We start from the raw sequence: 19169 nt of genomic DNA on the forward strand, positions 1-19169 counted from the left end.
CATTCAAGCATTGTTACTATAGGCATCTAGCTTCTAGTTTATCATTCTTAGCAATGTTATCATGCTCAATTTTAGCTTAATTGCATCTTCATTCTAGCTTATTTCTTATCATAATCATGAATTCATATAGCTTAATCATGCTATTCTTGCTAGATCATGCATCTTCATCATTCAAATCCTCCATCTAAGTGTAGTTAAGTCACTGAAATATGCATAATCAGATTTGAAAGCATTTTTCATACTCCCATTTACTAGGAGGCAATAAGTCGATTAGCTATGGTTTTGTCTTTCATTGTTTCAATTTACTAACTATTGCTTGTAATGATTTATTGAGTGCATTGTGGTTGTAAGTACAGGTACACTTCACAGAGCACGACACTAACATCCTATTTACTTATCCACTTAGTATTTTGTTTTTATGCATGTACTCTTTCTTCTACTTACCTTTTCCTCTATTTTTCTCTTTGACCACCAATGTGACTCCATGCTCTTTATTTTCTAACTTCTCTATTTAGATCAAAATTGATATTTCTAATAAGAAACCATTTGTATTTTATTTTTGAGACTCTTGTAATTGAATGCTTTTATAGGTTTGAAATAATTAAAATATCACAAATATTACAAATAACTCATATAAAATCATTTTGATTTTCCATTCCAATAATTCTATACTTAAAACTTTTTTATTGCATCTATGTAACCATCCATCCTTTCTATTCTTTTTGTCCTACCCCCACCAAATTAATCTTGAAAATGGAGACGAGGGTGCTTTATTCACAATACTTGTAAGTGAACTTACAAATTACAGATTCTCTAAGTGAACTTCGAACTTACAAATGACAGATTGATGATAATTTCAACTTTGCCAGTTGCTGATGGGAAATTTGAGGATTAAGTTTTTCGAACAGCCGGTATCCTGGTTACAAAATTGAATGGAATATAGTATAAAAGTCGTTGTTGCTTATTAACCTGTTCGCAAAGCAATGCAGGCGATGATACTGGAATGCCTAGTGTTACCAACTCTCATCATCACCTCCACCGACCTGCGCTTGCTTTCCCTGCACACAAAAATCAAATGATAACAATGACCTTTTTAAATCCCAGCAAGAGGTGTACTCATATTGCGTTCTGCTGGTTTGGAGAAAAATGGGAAAGGGAAAGGGAAGGATGGGTATTATGGAGACTCCCTCGATCAGAATTCTCAATATTTTGATGCAGAGGGAAAGGGAAAGACTACAAGAGTGAGTCTCTTTTCCCACGTTTTCGTTTTTCACAAATTGATGTATTTTATTATAAAATCTGTTTGAAATGCAACTTACGAGATGCACTGGCAGTGTTAGCAATGCTATTTAGATATGGTCATGGAGGTCGTCCAATGAGCTTTTCCTCTGAAATCAATTTTATTTAGTATCTTCCAACCGAATTTAAAAGGCAAATAGAGAAAACCCAATTTCCATATTCAAGTGTTAAGGAGGGAATGTCTTCTAGCATCTGAAAAACTAAAAACCAATTTCTGCTCTGCTAAGATGCAACAAAAAAGGGCTTCTCCAATAGTGAAGTCAATTAATTGCCCCTTCTCAAAGATGCATAGAGGAAATTAGCCTTCTATGGTTTGCCACTAAATCAAATTTATTATTTTCAAGATAATATTTTAAGCGTTCTACTGCATGAATTATACCTTAATAATTCTTGACTGAAGATAGGTCACCTTTTCTTCTTACTCCCAGAGTAGTTGCATTGGTATGAATGACAAAACTTTTTATGGATAGGGAAGAGCCAATGCTGGGAATGCGTCAACTTCTTAAGCATTGCTAAACTTTGGAAAAATCATCTAAGAGAAGCTGGCCAACTGAAGAAAGGTTCACCTTATATGTAAACAGATGATATAGCAGTTGGGTAGTCTTCGTTTAATTGTAATGTGAGGTGGCGTTGAACCTTAGAGCAGAAGTATGTGATAGTCCTAAATTTACATTTGGCATTACATTCGCATTAGAAATGTGTATGTATTGTAGAGAACTTAATGAATTGTAAAAGTTATCAGTGGAATTAGGAACTATAATGGAAAAAAATGTCGTTTATATATGATCTAAACTGAAGGCTCGAATAATTAGATTACTGCTTAAAACTAATGTTATTACTTTACAGTTTAGAGAGCGCTGTAGAAGTTGATTGCCATCTGATGGAGTTTGGCGACGTTAGGTATCATATTCAGGTATATAATTTCTTTTATGTTTTATCAGACAATTATGTATACAACTTTAAAATATTGTTTTCTTTTATTCTAGCCTTGGTGTAAGCATATTGTGCATCTTGATCTACCCTGGAAGTTACTGTTATATGACCCTGGAAGTTTCATCGAGTCGATATTAGATTTGATTTAAACTAGGTTATATGGTTCAATAGCATCAGATTAAATACATAAGCAAATTAATTAAGCTACAACACACTGATCTTGGCGCTGTTTTTTATTTATTGAATGCATGAAATTCAAAACCATTCGAAGAACTATTCTGATACCTTTCTACTACCTGCACCTTATGGAACTTTTGTTTGAATTTATGTTTGGTATTTGCCAAAAGCAATGTTTTTGGCGTTCATTTGAAAATGGATACAGTTTTGTTTTACCATCGTATATTGCAGTAGTTCATGGGTTTAAGAATTAGTTCACCTTATCATAATTCAATTTGGCCAAAGAGCTTCTGCTTGTTTCACAAATTGCAAGAACTTGCTAGAACTAAATTTTCAAAGACAGTTAACTTATTTCTTAAGAAAGAAATGTGTATGTCATTGACTACGATCCAATATTGAAAATATCACATTCCACGTAAAAGTTGTCCTCTGCAAATACATCCTATATGAATGTCTGTTGCCTCTATCGATTCTGCGAGCTAAATCAGCTGTCATACACATCCCAAAATGGCAATAAACATCAACCATACTTTGCTGGAAACTTCTAGTCTTAACAAAGGAGAGAGAAATCTATGTAATAACCTTCTGGAAAAGTAATATACAAATAAGAGGAAAAACAGATCCACAAAGAAACTTGATCCATCGATGCTAGAAAATAAGCTTTATTACCCTCCAAAAGCAGATGAAAAATTATTTTTACACTTACCTTAAGACACATGAAAAAATCAGCCACATGCTAGGCCTAAAATGGAAATGAAAACGGGAAACCCTCATATTTTAAATTAATACAATTAATAATCAGTCAAAATACTGAAGACTGCTATTCATATACAATAAACAATGTGTGAGTACCTTAAGACGCGTGACTAATCAGCCACATGCTAGGCCTAAAATGGAAATGAAAACGGGAAATCATCATATTTTAAATTACTACAATTAATAATCAGTCAAAATACTGAAGACTGCTGTTCATATAAAATAAACAATGTGTGAGATTGATGCAAATCAAAATCATCAGAAACTATCTACTCTGTGTTGGTGTTTAAATTTATCGCATTTGTGACAACAGAAAACAGAACAGTGCATGAGGAAACTGTGTCTTCAAATTTGTAGGGGAAGCTCCTTGATTTAACCTACTCTATAATCTAAAACAAAAACAAGCCTGCTAATATCAACACTGTACAATTTGTTCTTTGGGGTTTTGCATAATCTATTTTGATGTTAGAGGTTAGAGTTTGAGACTTTGGAGAACTCCCATCTCACGGATGAATTTTATCAATTTATGATAGCTAAAACATAAACAAGAATAGTATCCAAGGATTAAAACAAAGATCCTTTGGAATCATATCAACAATTTTATTTGGAAAAGAGAACATAACACAAAGAATAGCAATGATCTGAAGAAGAAAGATAAAGATGATTAATTGTTACATTCAAAGCTGCGTGGTAATCATGAAAACCATGGTTACACAAAACTAACATAGATCTTCCTTATTAATTGACATATCTGAATGATTTCAGCATGGAATTTTCTAACTTTGAATGGAAATATTCTTAGCACAAGCAAGTTTCAATTTCTCATTCATTGCACACAAACACTCAAAAAATTTACTCTTAACTTCGAACTTGAATGGCAATGTCTGCAGCATAAGTTTGGCATCAACTCTGATCACAATGTATGTGTAAATGACACATATATATAGTTTTTAGATTGCAGTTTCTTGAAGCTTCAAAAATAATAAAATAATTGCTTTGAAAGCAAGTTTGTCACCATCCTCTGAAAATACTATAAAATATTACTTGAATTTGAACACTTTTGGTTTCAATTGTGTATGTACTTTTGTCATCAACATTTTCTATTACACTACACGATCCATCTTTAGGATGAAGAGGACAATTCAATCTTCATCCTCTTTTGCTCTCTTCATCCATGGATCATATAGTGTGATCTGAAATGTTGATAACAAAAATGCACACTGTTTAAACCAGAAGCATTCAGATTCACTATTATGGATTGTGGAAACATCCTATCTTTGAAAAATATTACTTTCTTTCCATTTCTACCTCTTATCTTGGATGCTCATCCTGGGCATCCTTTTGAATCATGGGCTTTGATCTTGTGATTTTGTCTTTAATTTGCTTTAACTAATCCCCATCTCCTAAAAAAAATAACAAAAATTGATATGTTTCATCTTGGACATCACTTTGAACGGATGTCTCAGATCATTGCTTTTTCTCCTTTATTTTTGTTTCTTTAATGCCTATCTTTCATTTGGACCAATATATTGACTTGGGCACTACTTTTTCTTTGTTTCTCAATTTGCTTTGGGAAGGAAAACATGCTATTTTGGTACTTGATTAAGTTGAGGCACCCATTTGCTTTTTGGTCAAAGTTTTGGTTTATTAATGCCAAGGTTTGAAAATTGTCAAAGTTGCTGAAAGGTGGAATTTTCTCCACTTGATGCCAAGAAATGAGAATCGGCAAAGTTGGCACTCGGTGGAACTTTTCAACTTGATGCCAAAAATGGAACTTTTATAACTTAATGTTAAGAAATGAAAACTGCAAAGCTAGTGTTTGGTGGAACTTTCTCCACTTCACACCAAAAAGTGGGACCATTATAACTTAATGCCAAGTAGGAGAAATTTTTGAATGATTAAGTCCTAACTTCTTTACTTTTATTCCATTTATCATTTTCTAACACTTTGATAAAAATTCCATTTCTTATGACTTTTTATCTTTTTGATTTCTGTTTCACATGATGAAGCTTGAAATTTCTTTGATGACCTTGTACCTCTGCCATCTATTGCCTTTTGCCAAAAAAAGTAGAAAAAGCAAAAGATAACTTTATAAAAATAGAAAGTTTTGATTTTCATGCTTCTTTTGTCAAATTGAGACACAATGGAGAAACAAAAAATAAAAAATAAAAAAGCGAAAAACAACTTTTTCTAAAAGTAGAAAGTCTGATCTTTGGTATGTTGAACGCCCGACAAGATTGAGAGGTGGGGGGGGGGGGGTGGTTGAATCAGTCCAAAACTTTCAAAATCAATTATTAATAAACAACATTAACTTACTTAGCATTAACACATTAATCATCAACCATCAACGCGTGAACACTAGAACACCAGATTTACGTGGAAAATCCAAATAGGGAAAAACCACGACCATAATCTAACTCACAATATGAATAACAATGTTTACAACATTTTAGGCTTATTGCTTGTGGTGACGTTTTCACACATCGCCCCATTGCAAATGGGGACCCCCACTTTTTCGCTTTTTAGGTAGGTGTTTGCGTAGGTTGTCTTTGCTTGGCAATAGTTTCCTAGTTTTAGCCTTTGCTTATGAGAGGGTGTTAATTGGATAAAGTTGTCAAAGGATGCAAACATTGTCATGAAGTAAGTGATGTTGTCAAGGATGTAAAGTTGTGAAATTGCAAGAAGGTCGCCCTAAGTGTTAAGTTGTCTTATGAGTCGGTTTGTCCTCATAGAAATCAAGTTTCCACTTTGCCTTAGAATTTGAGCAAGAACGATGAAAAATGTTGCAAATTGATGTAGATTTTGTGAAGTTAAGCCAAAAGTTCCTATAGGAGTTGATTTTCCACTCTTGAGGACTCAAAATAATGAAAAATGAAGTAAAAAATGCAAAAAATCCCGATGGAAAACATTTTTCACTAAAAAATTAAGGTAAAATTAATCAGGCTGGATGGAGGTGTAATATCCCCACAATTTTTTTTCAATATATTTCCAGTTACAATCACAACAAGAACCCGTTAAGGTTAGGAAATCAAGATACAATAATGCTGAAATTGTAACCCTTCCACTTTTAGATCACCAAGTGCCCAATATGGGAAGGTGAGAGCATATGGTGTTGAGGGGATTGTTCGCTTCAAATAACTGGAAATAATACAATGCTTGGGCGGCAAGCCAACCCCTTCCACTTTTCAGTGGGATATGGAGAATATTAAAAATCACTTTGCGGTAAACCAACCAAGGATGATGCAAGAAACTGAAAAACAATTAGTCTACCGCTTATGTAGTGGGAGGACTAGAAATGAAATAGCAATCAACTCCACCGCTTATTCAGCAGGAGGACTGAAAATGAGATTACAATCAACTCAATTGCTTATTAGTGGGAGGACAGAGTTACAATAGATAAGAAGGCGGCAAGCCAGCCTCTTCCACTTATGTAGTGGGCCAAAGAACAACAATCCAAGTATATAGCTGTTAGTACTACTGATCAGCTTTATAATGCAAACATGGATTACAAAGTTACTAGAATCACTGTCCAAACTAGGCGGCAAGGTCAGCCTCTTCCACTTATGCAGTGGGACTAGGAGAGATCAAAGAAATTGCTGTTAGTACTACTACCAGCATTGCAATATGAATCATAGAAGATAAGAATGAAGAACCAACAACTGCAAACAATTACCAAGGTCACTTTCTCTCCGCATAAAAGAACCCACACACCCAATAACCAACTCCACACAAGAAGACACTCCAAAATGGAAAATCTTTAAATCTGATATACTCCCAATATGCTGAAAATACACAGACCAGCAAGCTAAGAACTCACTAATTTACTCATAACTCTTTCCACACTCGTCAGAATCACCTCCAAACAAATGCAAATGAGAGATACAATGATGTCGATAAGGATGGAAATGAAAGACATCAACTAACAATGCCCAAACCCATGGCACACAACCCAAAGCACTCCCAGCATAAAGCGTTTACAGCAGAAAACTTTGACTTGCATAATAAAATTCAATACTCCAAGGAAACCAACGAAAACTTACAAGATGAATCGCTCATGACATAGGAAATGAATGAGAAAATACCTAGAACAAATAGACACTCGAGCAAGAAGATATGACTGAAAATCACCTACAACCACTCCAAAAACCAGCAAACTGGAAACACACCCAACGCACCAAAAACTAAAAATATCCCAATCACTTCGATCAGCACAATCTATCTCTCTAGATGAAAGATAGTCACAAATAATCAGCTAGGCATTGTCTTTCAAGTACAAAATTGATGGTTGCTAGGAATCTCTCAACTTCGAAGCTCAACTCTGGCACCAATTTGGCAACACTTTGTTACAAATATTCATGGATGTCAAATGAGAGCCCAAGGCCTTGTTGACGTGTATTTTATACACCATCATACGCAGAATAAAATACCAATAGGCATCTTATCCTCTCTTGAGAAAAAGCCTCTAACTGCTGAAGATTCGCATAAAGGATCAGTTAGGAAGACTCCAAGGTTCTGGTTAGTAGGGTCTCTATGTGTGGACAAGCTTCCAGCGGTATGATGTGATTTGCTGTATCCTTCAAGGGGTCTTACGCTTCTGAAAGTTCAAGATTTTACTAAACTAAAGAAACTTTCAAAAAATAACAAAAGAGTAAGGTTTTCAAGGGGTATAATCTAGTCTAACCCTAAGAATGACTTCGTGTAGACAAGACTTGGCAAGATTCAACCAACTTCAATTTTGCCATAAGATAACAACTCAATTGAAATTGGTGCGATCTTCTAAGGTAATAAAATGATTTTCAATGCATCAAAGATAAAAGATACTACCACGAAGGTACATATCTAAGGTACAATAATGATTGAAGATTAAGGGATTCAAGGTATTCTCCAGTCGACCATGCAAGGCGTTCCTACAATCAGCAAGAAGCTAGTGGTTTGGATTATGAATCCTACCAAAGATCAAGTCTTACACTATGTCCTTCAAATTAACACACTACTTTGATTGAGTATGATTCAAGTGAATTGAACAACCATGAAGATAACCAAGAAAGTGGTGCTGCGACCGGTCCCAAGAGTCCAAAACTTCATAGATATATCAGTGGTAGATATTCCAGATTCATATGGGATGCTCCTAAGTCGAGATTGGTCGCGAAAATTGAATGGATATGTATCGACTGATTTCGCACATATGTGGCTACCATGGAGAGGAGTCCCGAACCAGATCAAGATCGATAGCACTCCAAGGTTGAGGTTGATGATAACTGAATATGGGGAAGACAATGAAGTCCTGTTTTTGGAGTCCGACCTAGGGACATACAAGCCTAAAGTAGAGGAAGTCTTGATGGTACAAAACGTACAAAATGAAGATACCCAGCAAGAGGTGATAGAGTCTACAGAGATTGTTATTGAAAGTGATCAAGGATCCGATCAAGAGGATGAAGGGATGTTTGAAAATTTCAGGAGGTTCGTACATAGAAACATCCAGCAAAGTGTGCAACTTGGCAATTTGGCGTCCGTCCGAGATTTGCTTCTTCCAAATTGGTGTAGAATTCACAATGCCGTCCACTCAGAATTATCTTGTGCTTTATGCCAGACCGCATTGGAGCAAGTATATAAAAGGGCCCCGCAGACACTAATTCTGGAAGAAATTCAAGATTCAGAGAATGAAAGCTCTACAGAGACCGAGAGTTCTATGGAAGACGAAGTCTTATCCGATACATCATTTGAAAGTCAGAAAAGTCCAGAGACAGAAAATCAAGAAAATCAAATTTGGACATTAAGGTTCGATGGATCTAAATCCAAACAAGGATCTGGAGCTGGTTATGAATTGATTAGCCCAACGGGAGAAACCTACCTCGCCGCTCACAGATTACAATTTCCTTGCACCAACAATGTAGCTGAATATGAATCCTTGATTCATGGATTATTATTAGCCATCCAAAAGGGGGCGAAAATACTGCAAGTATATGGAGACTCAGAAATTGCTGTAAGGCAAATCAAGAAGCAGTATGTTTGCCATGACAAAAGATTGACCAAATACAGAAATCGAGTCTGGGATCTTATTGAGAGTTTTGAAGCTTTCAATATCAATTCTATTTATAGACATCAGAATCAAGTGGCGAATTCACTTGCACAGGCCGCTAGTTCTTTGATACCATTAGCAATGGAAGGATTGAAGAAGTTCACAGTCGAGTTAATATCAGTTCCTTCAGTCCCAGACAACATTACCAATTTCCAAATTTTTGAAGATGACAGGCACATCTTAGACTTCTTAACCAACACGGACGTCTTCTTAACACAAATCATTGATGAAGATGAGGTGGGAGAAGCAGAATTCGATGCCGAAGGCGTCCTGAATTTAAAGACAAACACTATTCCAAGAGGAATGGTAGAATTGAAAAGAATTTTTGATCCTGACAAATTGAAAGAAATGAAAAATCATAGCACGGAAGGAAACATGTGCGACACGATCAATTTAGGTAATGATATACAAGCTAAGAATGTCTTCATTGGAAAATCCTGCATAGTGACTGAAAGAAATGGAATCCTGAAAAACATGAGAGATTTCCCAGATGTTATTGCATGGAGCTATGAAGATCTCAAGACTTATGACACTGCAATTATCACTCACACGATCCCGTTGAAGCCAGGAAGCAAGCCATTCAGGCAGAGACAAAGACCGGTTAATCCTTTATTGGAACCCCTAATATACCAAGAAGTGAAGAAGTTACTCACAGCCAAGATCATCTTCCCAGTAAGACACTCGATGTGGGTCGCCAACCTGGTACCTGTTAGAAAGAAAAATGAAGAGATCAGATTGTGTGTTGATTTCAGAAATCTCAACCGAGCATCAGAGAAAGATAATTATCCGCTACCATCATTAGATGAGGTGTTGCAAGTTGTCAATGGATCACAGATGATGTCCTTTCTAGATGGATATTCAGGATATAACCAAGTTCTAGTCGAACCTGAAGATCGACTAAAGACTGCTTTCACCACCAAATGGGGAACATTTGCATACAAGAGAATGCCTTTTGGACTTATAAATGCCGGGGCCACATTCCAGAGAGCTATGGATATCGCTTTCAGAGACTTAATAGGTAAATGCATTGTTATATATATGGATGACATCACAGTTTTCTCTAGGCAAAGAGAAGATCATGTGGACGACTTGAGAAGAGTCTTCCAAAGGTGCAGAAGATACGGTGTCTCTCTCAATCCAAAGAAATGCATATTTGGAGTCACAGAAGGAAAGCTTTTAGGACATGTCATTTCAGAAAAAGGAATATCCATCGATCCTGAAAGAGTGAAGGCCATATCCACTATCAATTTGCCAGCAAGCAAGAAGGAACTCAAGTCATTTTTCGGCAAGATTAACTTCGTTAGAAAATTCATCACCGGATTTGCCGAGATTGTCAGACCTTTGAATGAAATGTTAAAGAAAGACGCAAAGATTGAATGGACTCCACAAGCCAAAAGGGCGTTTGAGGAAATAAAGATGGCCATCACAGAGGCACCAGTATTGATCAGTCCTGATTATCTCAAGCCTTTCTATCTATATTCCTTCGCTTCCGATTACACTTGTGCCGCCATTCTCACCCAGAGAAGTGAAGAAAGGGATGAGAACCCAATTGCATTCATGAGTACCCCACTGAAAGATGCAGAACTCAGATATCCTAACATTGAAAAGCAAGCATACGCATTAGTAAAGGCAGTTAAGAAATTTAGACATTATCTCCTGAGGGCCAAGATTTATGCAATAGTACCTGATGCGGCAGTCAAGACTCTTCTCATGCAAAACGAACTAGGAGAAAGAAGAGGTAAGTGGGTCGCCATTATCCAAGAATTTGATATTGAAATACAGCCCATGAAACTTGTTCGAGGACAAGCTTTGGCGCAGACATTGGCAATTGACGGACCAGGATTAGTCCAGCAAGTTTATGAGCTAGAGGATGTCACCCCTGATGAATGGTACAAAGATATTGTGACATACTTACTTAATCACAGATGCCTTGCTCGCATGACACCTACGCAGAAGAGAGCACTAAGGTTAAAGTGTCAACATTACATGCTTCAAGGATCTGTTCTATATCGCAGAAATCACGAAGGAGTATATCTGAGGTGTGTTGGCAAAGATGAAGCAAAACAGATAATTGAACATTTCCATTCCAAGTTTGGGACCGGACATGGAGCCAACCTTGCTACAGCTCATCAGATCCTGAGAGCAGGATATTACTGGCCTACACTTTTCAAAGATACATTCAATCATATCAGGACTTGCCACACATGCCAAGTCGCAGCTTTTAGAGAAAGGAATCCTGCCATGCCACTGAATCCAGTGATTGAAGCTAGACCATTTGCCAAATGGGGGATGGATTTTATTGGTGTTATTAACCCCGCATCTTCGGCACAACACAAGTACATCATTACAGCTACAGATTATTGTACCAGATGGTCAGAGGCACAAGCACTTAAAGTTTGCTCTACTGAAGTTGTAATCAAATTTCTGGAGGAAAATATAATCACAAGGTTTGGATGTCCCTATGCGTTGGTTTGCGACAATGGATCGGCATTCACCTCATTGAGATTCTCAAATTGGGCTTTTGAATATGGAATAACCCTCAAGTTCTCATCAAATTATTATCCTCAGGGTAATGGGTTAGCTGAGTCAACCAACAAGAATTTACTCAGCGTTATCAAGAAATTGCTAGAAAGAAGTCCGAGAGAATGGCACACCCAGTTAAGGTTCGCCTTATGGGCAGACAGAATCAGGACCAAGAACGCATTAGGCATTTCACCTTATTTTCTGGTTTATGGTCAAGATCCAGTCTTCCCCATGCAACTCAGGATCCCGACTTTGAAATTTATTCAGGAGTACATGGAAGACACTGATGCAGTACAAGCCCGATTGACACAATTAATGAACCTGGAAGAAAAGAGAGATCAAGCGTTAGAAAACTTTCCAAAACACCAAGGAGTGGTGAAAAGATGGTTTGATCGACAAGCAAGAGTCAAGGCATTCCGAATTTCAGATCTTGTCCTGTATTGGGACAAACCACATGAGAAACGAGGAGAACATGATAAGTTTGATAAGCTTTGGAAAGGCCCTTATCAAATTTCAGAGATATTGGGAGAAAATGCATTTAGGTTGCAGACTTTAACTGGAGAAGACATCCCGTTGCCTGTCAATGGGAGGTATCTCAAACATTATTTCCAGTCCTAAGATGCCCAAGGCCTTCCCTTGTACATAGCTAGTTTAGTTTGCTTTCGTTGTTTTCCGTTCGTTTGTTTTTTCTTTTCGCTTTGGGTTGCCTTTTGTTTTGTTTTCGTTTTCTTAGCTTAGGTGTTTTGTCTTAGGTTAGTTGTTTTGTCCTGAGGGGTATCCATTTGATGTTGGGTGATTTTGTTATGTAATGCTCTGACTTCCCGCTAGGTTGTTGGTTGCATTTGGAAAATCATGAGGTCTTTTGGAATTACAAAGGGAGTTTCTTTTAATAAAGCTTTGAGTCAGGACGTATTTGCATTGAAGTAGATTAGCTTATTGAACTCACGTATTTTTGTCCTCCAGTTATTATATCTTTACACACTTATAATCTCCGAGTCATTATGGTTTCCAGGCGAAGCTGTGATCAGTGAAAAATCTAAAGTCTAACTTCAGCGCCACTGCAATCCTCAGACCCTAGTGAGTTTCACTACTCACAAGCCAAAAGAATTGACGGAACTGAAAAGCAATATCAAAAGAAAAGATGAAAAAATGAGATCATCAAAAGAAAAGATGAGCTAAAAGAAATATTAAATTGGCTAAAGGGAATTTACGAGTAACTCCATCGGGGCTATAAACGCCTGGCTGGCAATGGAGCAATGTTCGTGAGCTTGCGGCGATAACCTCGTCGGGACTATAGACGTCTGACTGGCAGCGAGGCTCTATCCAGGATGCTTTTGGAGTTTAGACGAACTACGTAGCTTATCACAGGGGAGCCTGAAGATCATGATTGTCTTGTTGAGGGGAATTAACGCATTTGCACACACATGGGTAACTGTGGACTTGATACTTTGTCTCAATATGATGGTCTCTTCTTGTAAGTGTTTCTTAACTCCTGGTTTTGTTGAGGGAGATTTTCTGAGTTTTCTTCTAGAAAGATTGATTCCCAAATGTTTTTCAACATTTCTCAGTGGTGTCGCCAGATGTTGTGACCATTTCACACATCGCCCCATTTGCCAAATGGGGACCCCCTCTTTTTTCTCGTTTTTCGCTCGCCTTTCGCTTCGTTTTTTAGGGTTTTGTTAGTCAGTCAATTGTCTGGATTTAGGGTCAAGCCTTAGGGTTTTAATCGCCGTCTTTTCAGGCCAGAATCTAGTCAGTTTTGAGAGCTTTTGAGCCTCCTTTCGTAGGATGCAAATTTTGAATAAAATGAATTCGCCAGAATGGTCTATTTTCAATTGGAATGTTTGAGTGCAGAGCTTAAATTTGTCTAAGTGTTGAAGATGAAATGTGAATTTTTGTCCAATTGAGTAATTTTGACCAAATTTTGACTTTTTTGATTTTTGATCCCGGGCATTGGGAATGATTTGTTTTTGCCTTGTGAAGTGGTTAAATGTGTGAAATCATGATATTTTGGCCTGTAGGAGCAAAATCGCTCCTGTCCCTTAGTGAAGGACCGGAGCTCGTTTTCGAAAATCTTACTGTCCCTGCAGAGTCAAGATGAATTTCGAATTAAAAGTGATGAAAGAAGGCGTGATCTTTCCGTTGAATATAAATTGAAGAATTTCACGAACACGGGAATGCCTCAGGGAAGAAAATCGCTCTTGTCCCTCAGTGAAGGACCGGAGCTTAAAATCAAATATTGCTTTGTCCTTGCAGGATTTTAACGACTTGATGATTTGAAGAGGTCCAAGGAGATGTGTTTTATCAAATGAATATAACTTGAAGTGCCGTCGTGAAGAAGAATGACCCAAAATGCAAAAATCGCTCTTGTCCCTCAGTCAGGGACCAGGGCGAAGTCTATTGTAGCTCCCGTCCCTCTCCCAGGGACTAGAGCGAAATCCTTCATAGGGCATGCACTGGGCGAAGATCAAGCAAGTTTTACGTGAGAAGGCAAGGAAGGATATGAGTTGAACCCGTTGAAGATAAATTGAAGATTATGAAACGTCAACAAGGGACCTAAATGCCTAAGTTCGCTCCTGTCCCTCAGGCAGGGACCAGAGCGATTTTTGTCTTAGATGTTTTTCTTGCCAAGTTTGAAAGAATCTCAAGGCATGGGTAGATGAAAGGAGGTATAACAAGACAAGTGAAGATAGTTTTTGAAGGTGATGAAGTGAAACGAGGCCTACAAGAGCAATATCGCTCCTGTCCCTCTCCAAGGGACCAGGGCGACATAATGATTATGATGCCTTTTCCTCCAAGTTCAAGGCATTCCAAGACAAAGTACAAGGGGGTGAAGATGTTTTAAAGCGTCTCAATCAAGCACGAAGCATCCAAAGTCGTCAACATTGGAGGATTTACACCAAGGCCCCTAGTTCGCTCCTGTCCCTCAGGAAGGGACCAGAGCGAAATTCCTATAAATGCCTAGATTTCAAAAGTTTGCCAAGTACCAAGCGGCTAAGAGGGATCGAGGGACTTTATTTTACACGATGAAAGTGATTGCAAGTTGGTCAAAACAAGGACAAGCTCAAAATGTTGAAGTTCGCTCCTGTCCCTCTCCAAGGGACTAGAGCGATATTGATTATAGTTGATAATTCCTTCAAAAACCACGTTAAGTCAGGTTTATGCAAGATCATACAAGGTCAAAGGTGTCTTTCGATGATGATATACAAAGGTTTTAACGTCAAAATGTTATCAATTGAGCCAAAGAGCCTATATCGCTCCTGTCCTTTGGACAAGGACCAAGGCGATTTTTATTAAAACACTCATGTTCCGTCAAAACCTAGACAAGGCAAGGATAGGCAAGGACAAGAACACCATTTGGAAGGTAATGAACGAAGAACAAAGATCAAAAGTTTGCAAATTTGAGCCAGGACACAGGGATCGCTCCTGTCCCTCTCCAAGGGACCAGGGCGATGTTGGTTAGAGCACTCTTTATCCTTTGAAAATCACATCAAAGCAAAGTTGCACAAAGTTTAAAACATCATTTGGAAGGCGATATAAAGGAGGTGAACGTTAAGATGTTACCAATTTAAGCTTGAAATGGAGAAAACACATGGATCGCTCCTGTCCCTCTCCAAGGGACAAGGGCGATGATCCTTCCAAACATCTAAACGCCTTGTAGAAGTCAAGTGAAACAAGCATGGAATAGAGAAACAAGGTTATTATTCGCCTCATGATGGAAATTTGAGATCAAGGATGCAAGATCAAGGAGAAACAATGGAGGTCGCTCCTGTCCCTCTCCAAGGGACCAGGGCGATATCATAGCTAAAGGCATTTGTTCACACAAGCAAGACACTCAAGCTCGAAGATCCCCAGCGAAAATGCCAAATCCAACGTGGAGATGGAGACTTTGGACGTCGAAATTGCAAGAATCAAGACCAAGATGATGGATCGCTCCTGTCCCTCAGTCAGGGACCAGGGCGATGAGGTTTGTATATTGCATTTTCAAATTTTGGCGCTCAAACACATTTTTGAAATTATTTAAATGCTAGAAAATTCGATAAGTTTGAAAATCCAATTAAAGTGGCATTTAATATTTGCGCTTGGTATTAATTAATTGTTTTTGCCTTGTAAAAATCGAAATTGTTAAATTAAAAAACGTTGGCAAATAATTAATTAATTATTTTAATAAAAAATTAAATATAGCGCTTGGTATTTATTTGTTTTATGGAGGTCGGCCCTTGTATTTATTTAAAAATCGTTTAAATTGCCTTATTTAATTACCAAGTCGGCCTCAAGGAGAATATGAGGTGAGCGCTATAAAAGGGAGGTGAGAATCGTCATTTTCACATTATCATTTTCATCTCTTACATGCGATTTGAGGAAGACAAAGGAGAAATGCGATTTGGAATATACAAAGCAAAGAAGTGCGAAATTGTGTTCAAGTGCGAATTTCATTTCAAGTTAGGAGGTGCGAGTTTATATTCAAAGGAAGGCGCAAGCATTGTAAAAGGGGGTGCGAACCTTATTTTCATTGTGCAAACTTGTCAAGCATTGGAAGACTACGTCAAAGAACATATCAAAGGTGGCGATATTGATAAGGACATTTATTTGAAGATCACGTTGAAACGTCAATTTTGCCTAGGCGATTTTTATTCATTTGCATTCTAGAGTTAGATCTCTCGTGAGGTATGGCGATTTGGTTTTATTGTTTTAAGTTTTAGATCGTCATAGCTTAAATTTTGAATTTTGAATTTTGAATTCCTAGCTCGATCGTTTTTTAGGAAATGATAACTCTAAGACTTATCATGAAGTTTCCTAAAATATTCTCTAATCTATGATTACATATTGCAAGATCTAGTTTCTCATTATGAAATGTTGTGTAGGTATGGCAACCCCAAAGGCGGGAGCATCCACCAGTCGTTCAACTCTCATGAAAGAAGATCAGAAGACCGAAGAAGTGGAGACTAAGATCGTGTCCAAGTGGAGCAACATTGGAGATACTAACTTAGGCAACTTTAGCACGAAGAAGTTTCGAGAGGTCCCTTACATTGGCAAGCCATCACCTGTCGCCCGGAGAATAATCGAGAGTGGCATCATTAAGGCGGCCGGCTTTCCTCCAGCTGTTCAGTGCCATGAGTTGATGATTGAGTGTGCTCGTCACTATGATCCACAGTCCAGAACGATCGTGTCCAATGAGGGAAACACTTTGGTGTACCTTTCAGAGGAAGCTATAAGTGAAGCTTTCCATCTTCCAGAACACAGGGACATGATATACAAGAGCATAGAAGGAGCCAGGTCAATGTACGAAGATGATCCAGATGCTTGTTTAAGCATTATCAATAAGAACTGGTTACTTAAAAGCCGTCCCCGTCTAAGCAAGATCCTGAACACACCACACAGGATTGATTTCCAGGAGGAGTACAGAGATTTGATTACAATGCTCAACCGAGTTACAGGAGCCCCTCACGCCTTCTATTTTGAGAAGTGGATGTTCTACTTCATCCAGGTGATTGTTCAAGGGAAAGGTACGATACATTGGGCTAGGATGATTAGCCATTGCTTGGACGTACAGTTGAGGAGACTCAAGGCTACTAAGTCCTTCCACATGAGTTCATACGTCATCTATGCCTTGATTAGGAGTTTTGAGTACGCAGGACTACCTCACAGAGGAGTGATTGGAAGAGGACCCGGCGAGGTCAGAGCTTGTGATTCCTATGCCTACTTGCATCATCCGCCAGGAAGCAACTACAAGCTAGTCAATGATACCTTCACGATGAACATCACAAGGACGTTGCAAGGTGGGATTCACAACAGATTATCTCAAGATGCACAGGATTTAATCAAAAGGTACGGTGCTTGGTTTATTCAGTTTCCCAAGTTCACTTATATTAGAGTACATGGATGTCCTTTACCTCCATACATGTTGCCAAGATATCCGACAGACAGAATTGTATTACTTGAAGTAACAAGACAGTTGGCAGCATATGCGAAGGCATTCAGACATAGACATCAGAATGGAGTTCCAGTACCTATCATTTTGGGCAATTCAGTTGAGGTATGTCCTAATGCATTAGCTATGGATGACGCAGAGGAGTTAGCCTTGTATTCTTTTTCATCTTTTGCTTTGAGAGAAAGCTTTGATCCACATGGACATTTAGAGGAGACAGTCGGTAGGAAGTTTAAGCATGAGTACCAAATTGAAGATTTTATGATGAATCTCTTAGATGATCTTGAAGTGAAACGAAAAATGCATTCTAGATTGCCTTTGGATTTCATCAGGAAATGCAGGATTTACAGAGTGGCCGACCAAACACAGGACAGTGGCAGACATATCCAGTCATCCTATGATCGAGAAAGTAAAACAATAAGGTTAGATTGGAATGAGCCCGAGGTCGTGGATTTAGATGCTTTAATGGCTCCAGTCTTGTCTTGTACTCGCAGATGGGTTGACGTACAACATCAGAAGTTGAGAGAGCAAGGTATAGCTATGACTTTCACTTTGGAAGAGAAACTAGCCGAAGGTGGAGCTAGTGTGAGTGAAGGCAATCCTAATCCTAGAAATTCAGGTGAAGGTAACCTTCGATGTGCCAGTGAGGGCAATCTCCATCCAAGAGGTTCGAAGAGGAAAGAGAGACCTGGAAAGAGAGAATCTTCCAAGAAGAAACAAGAGGCCAACCGAGATCGTTCATCCGGCACATCTTCTCAACAGGAGAAAAGGACACTTCAAGTGGAAGAATCCATGGAGTCGATGGTACAGAATGACAGGCAGGAAGAAGGACAGGCACAGCAAGGGTCACCAGATGGATCTCTCCAAGATTATGAGTTAGATGAAGATAAAGAAGACAATGAAATAACATCTCCTCCCAGACAAGAAGAAATAGTACATAAAGAAATACAAGTTCAAGAGACAAGATCAGCTATCCCAGATTGGTTGAAGGAAAGATTAACCAAGGTGATCGTAGTGGAGGACGAGGACAATGCAATTGATTTAGAAGCCTTGTTGGACGTTCACACGAAGTAACAGAAAAGAGGAAGGCTACCAAGATGTCCAAGATGATTCGAGATGAGACTGGATCCAGGAAATTGCAGATAGCTACACCGGCAGTAGACAAATATGAAGGTGAGATCCTAGCAGAAGAATATGATATACAGACATTTGAGCTAGGACCATCCACAGCAGAGCAGACATTGGATGATGCTACCGACTCATTTGAAGCATTAAAAGACAAGCTTAGAGAAGAAATGGAGAAGAATAGAAAGCTTGAGAGAGAGGTCGGTGCATGGAGGACATATTTTAGTCACATCAATGAACCTTTGGGACGTCAGGATCCAGCTAGATCACCAGTGCAGGCACTTCCACTTCAATCAATCAATGAGGCAGAAAGATTCAGGAATATGGTCCAGCGTACAAGTACTTGGA

The 19169-nt window shown here is 38.3% G+C and overlaps 1 protein-coding gene across 4 annotated transcripts in view; it reads left to right on the top strand.

Moving 5' to 3' along the window:
* The first annotated feature begins 966 nt into the window (after window positions 1–966).
* LOC131073263 (actin-related protein 2/3 complex subunit 2A) overlaps window positions 967–19169 on the top strand; it is a 152491-nt gene continuing 134288 nt past the window's right edge. For 3 of the 4 annotated variants that reach the window (XM_058009688.2, XM_058009673.2, XM_058009694.2), the window contains exons 1-2: window positions 968–1241; window positions 2146–2212. In XM_058009688.2, coding sequence (XP_057865671.1) covers window positions 1147–1241; window positions 2146–2212 — 162 coding nt within the window. In that variant the 5' untranslated portion in view covers window positions 968–1146. Of the gene's footprint in view, window positions 1242–2145; window positions 2213–19169 lie in introns of all 4 variants that reach the window. The other variant, XM_058009681.2, reaches the window with a different exon arrangement.

The sequence above is a fragment of the Cryptomeria japonica genome, chromosome 9 (assembly GCF_030272615.1).
Source record: "Cryptomeria japonica chromosome 9, Sugi_1.0, whole genome shotgun sequence".
Lineage (NCBI taxonomy): Eukaryota > Viridiplantae > Streptophyta > Pinopsida > Cupressales > Cupressaceae > Cryptomeria > Cryptomeria japonica.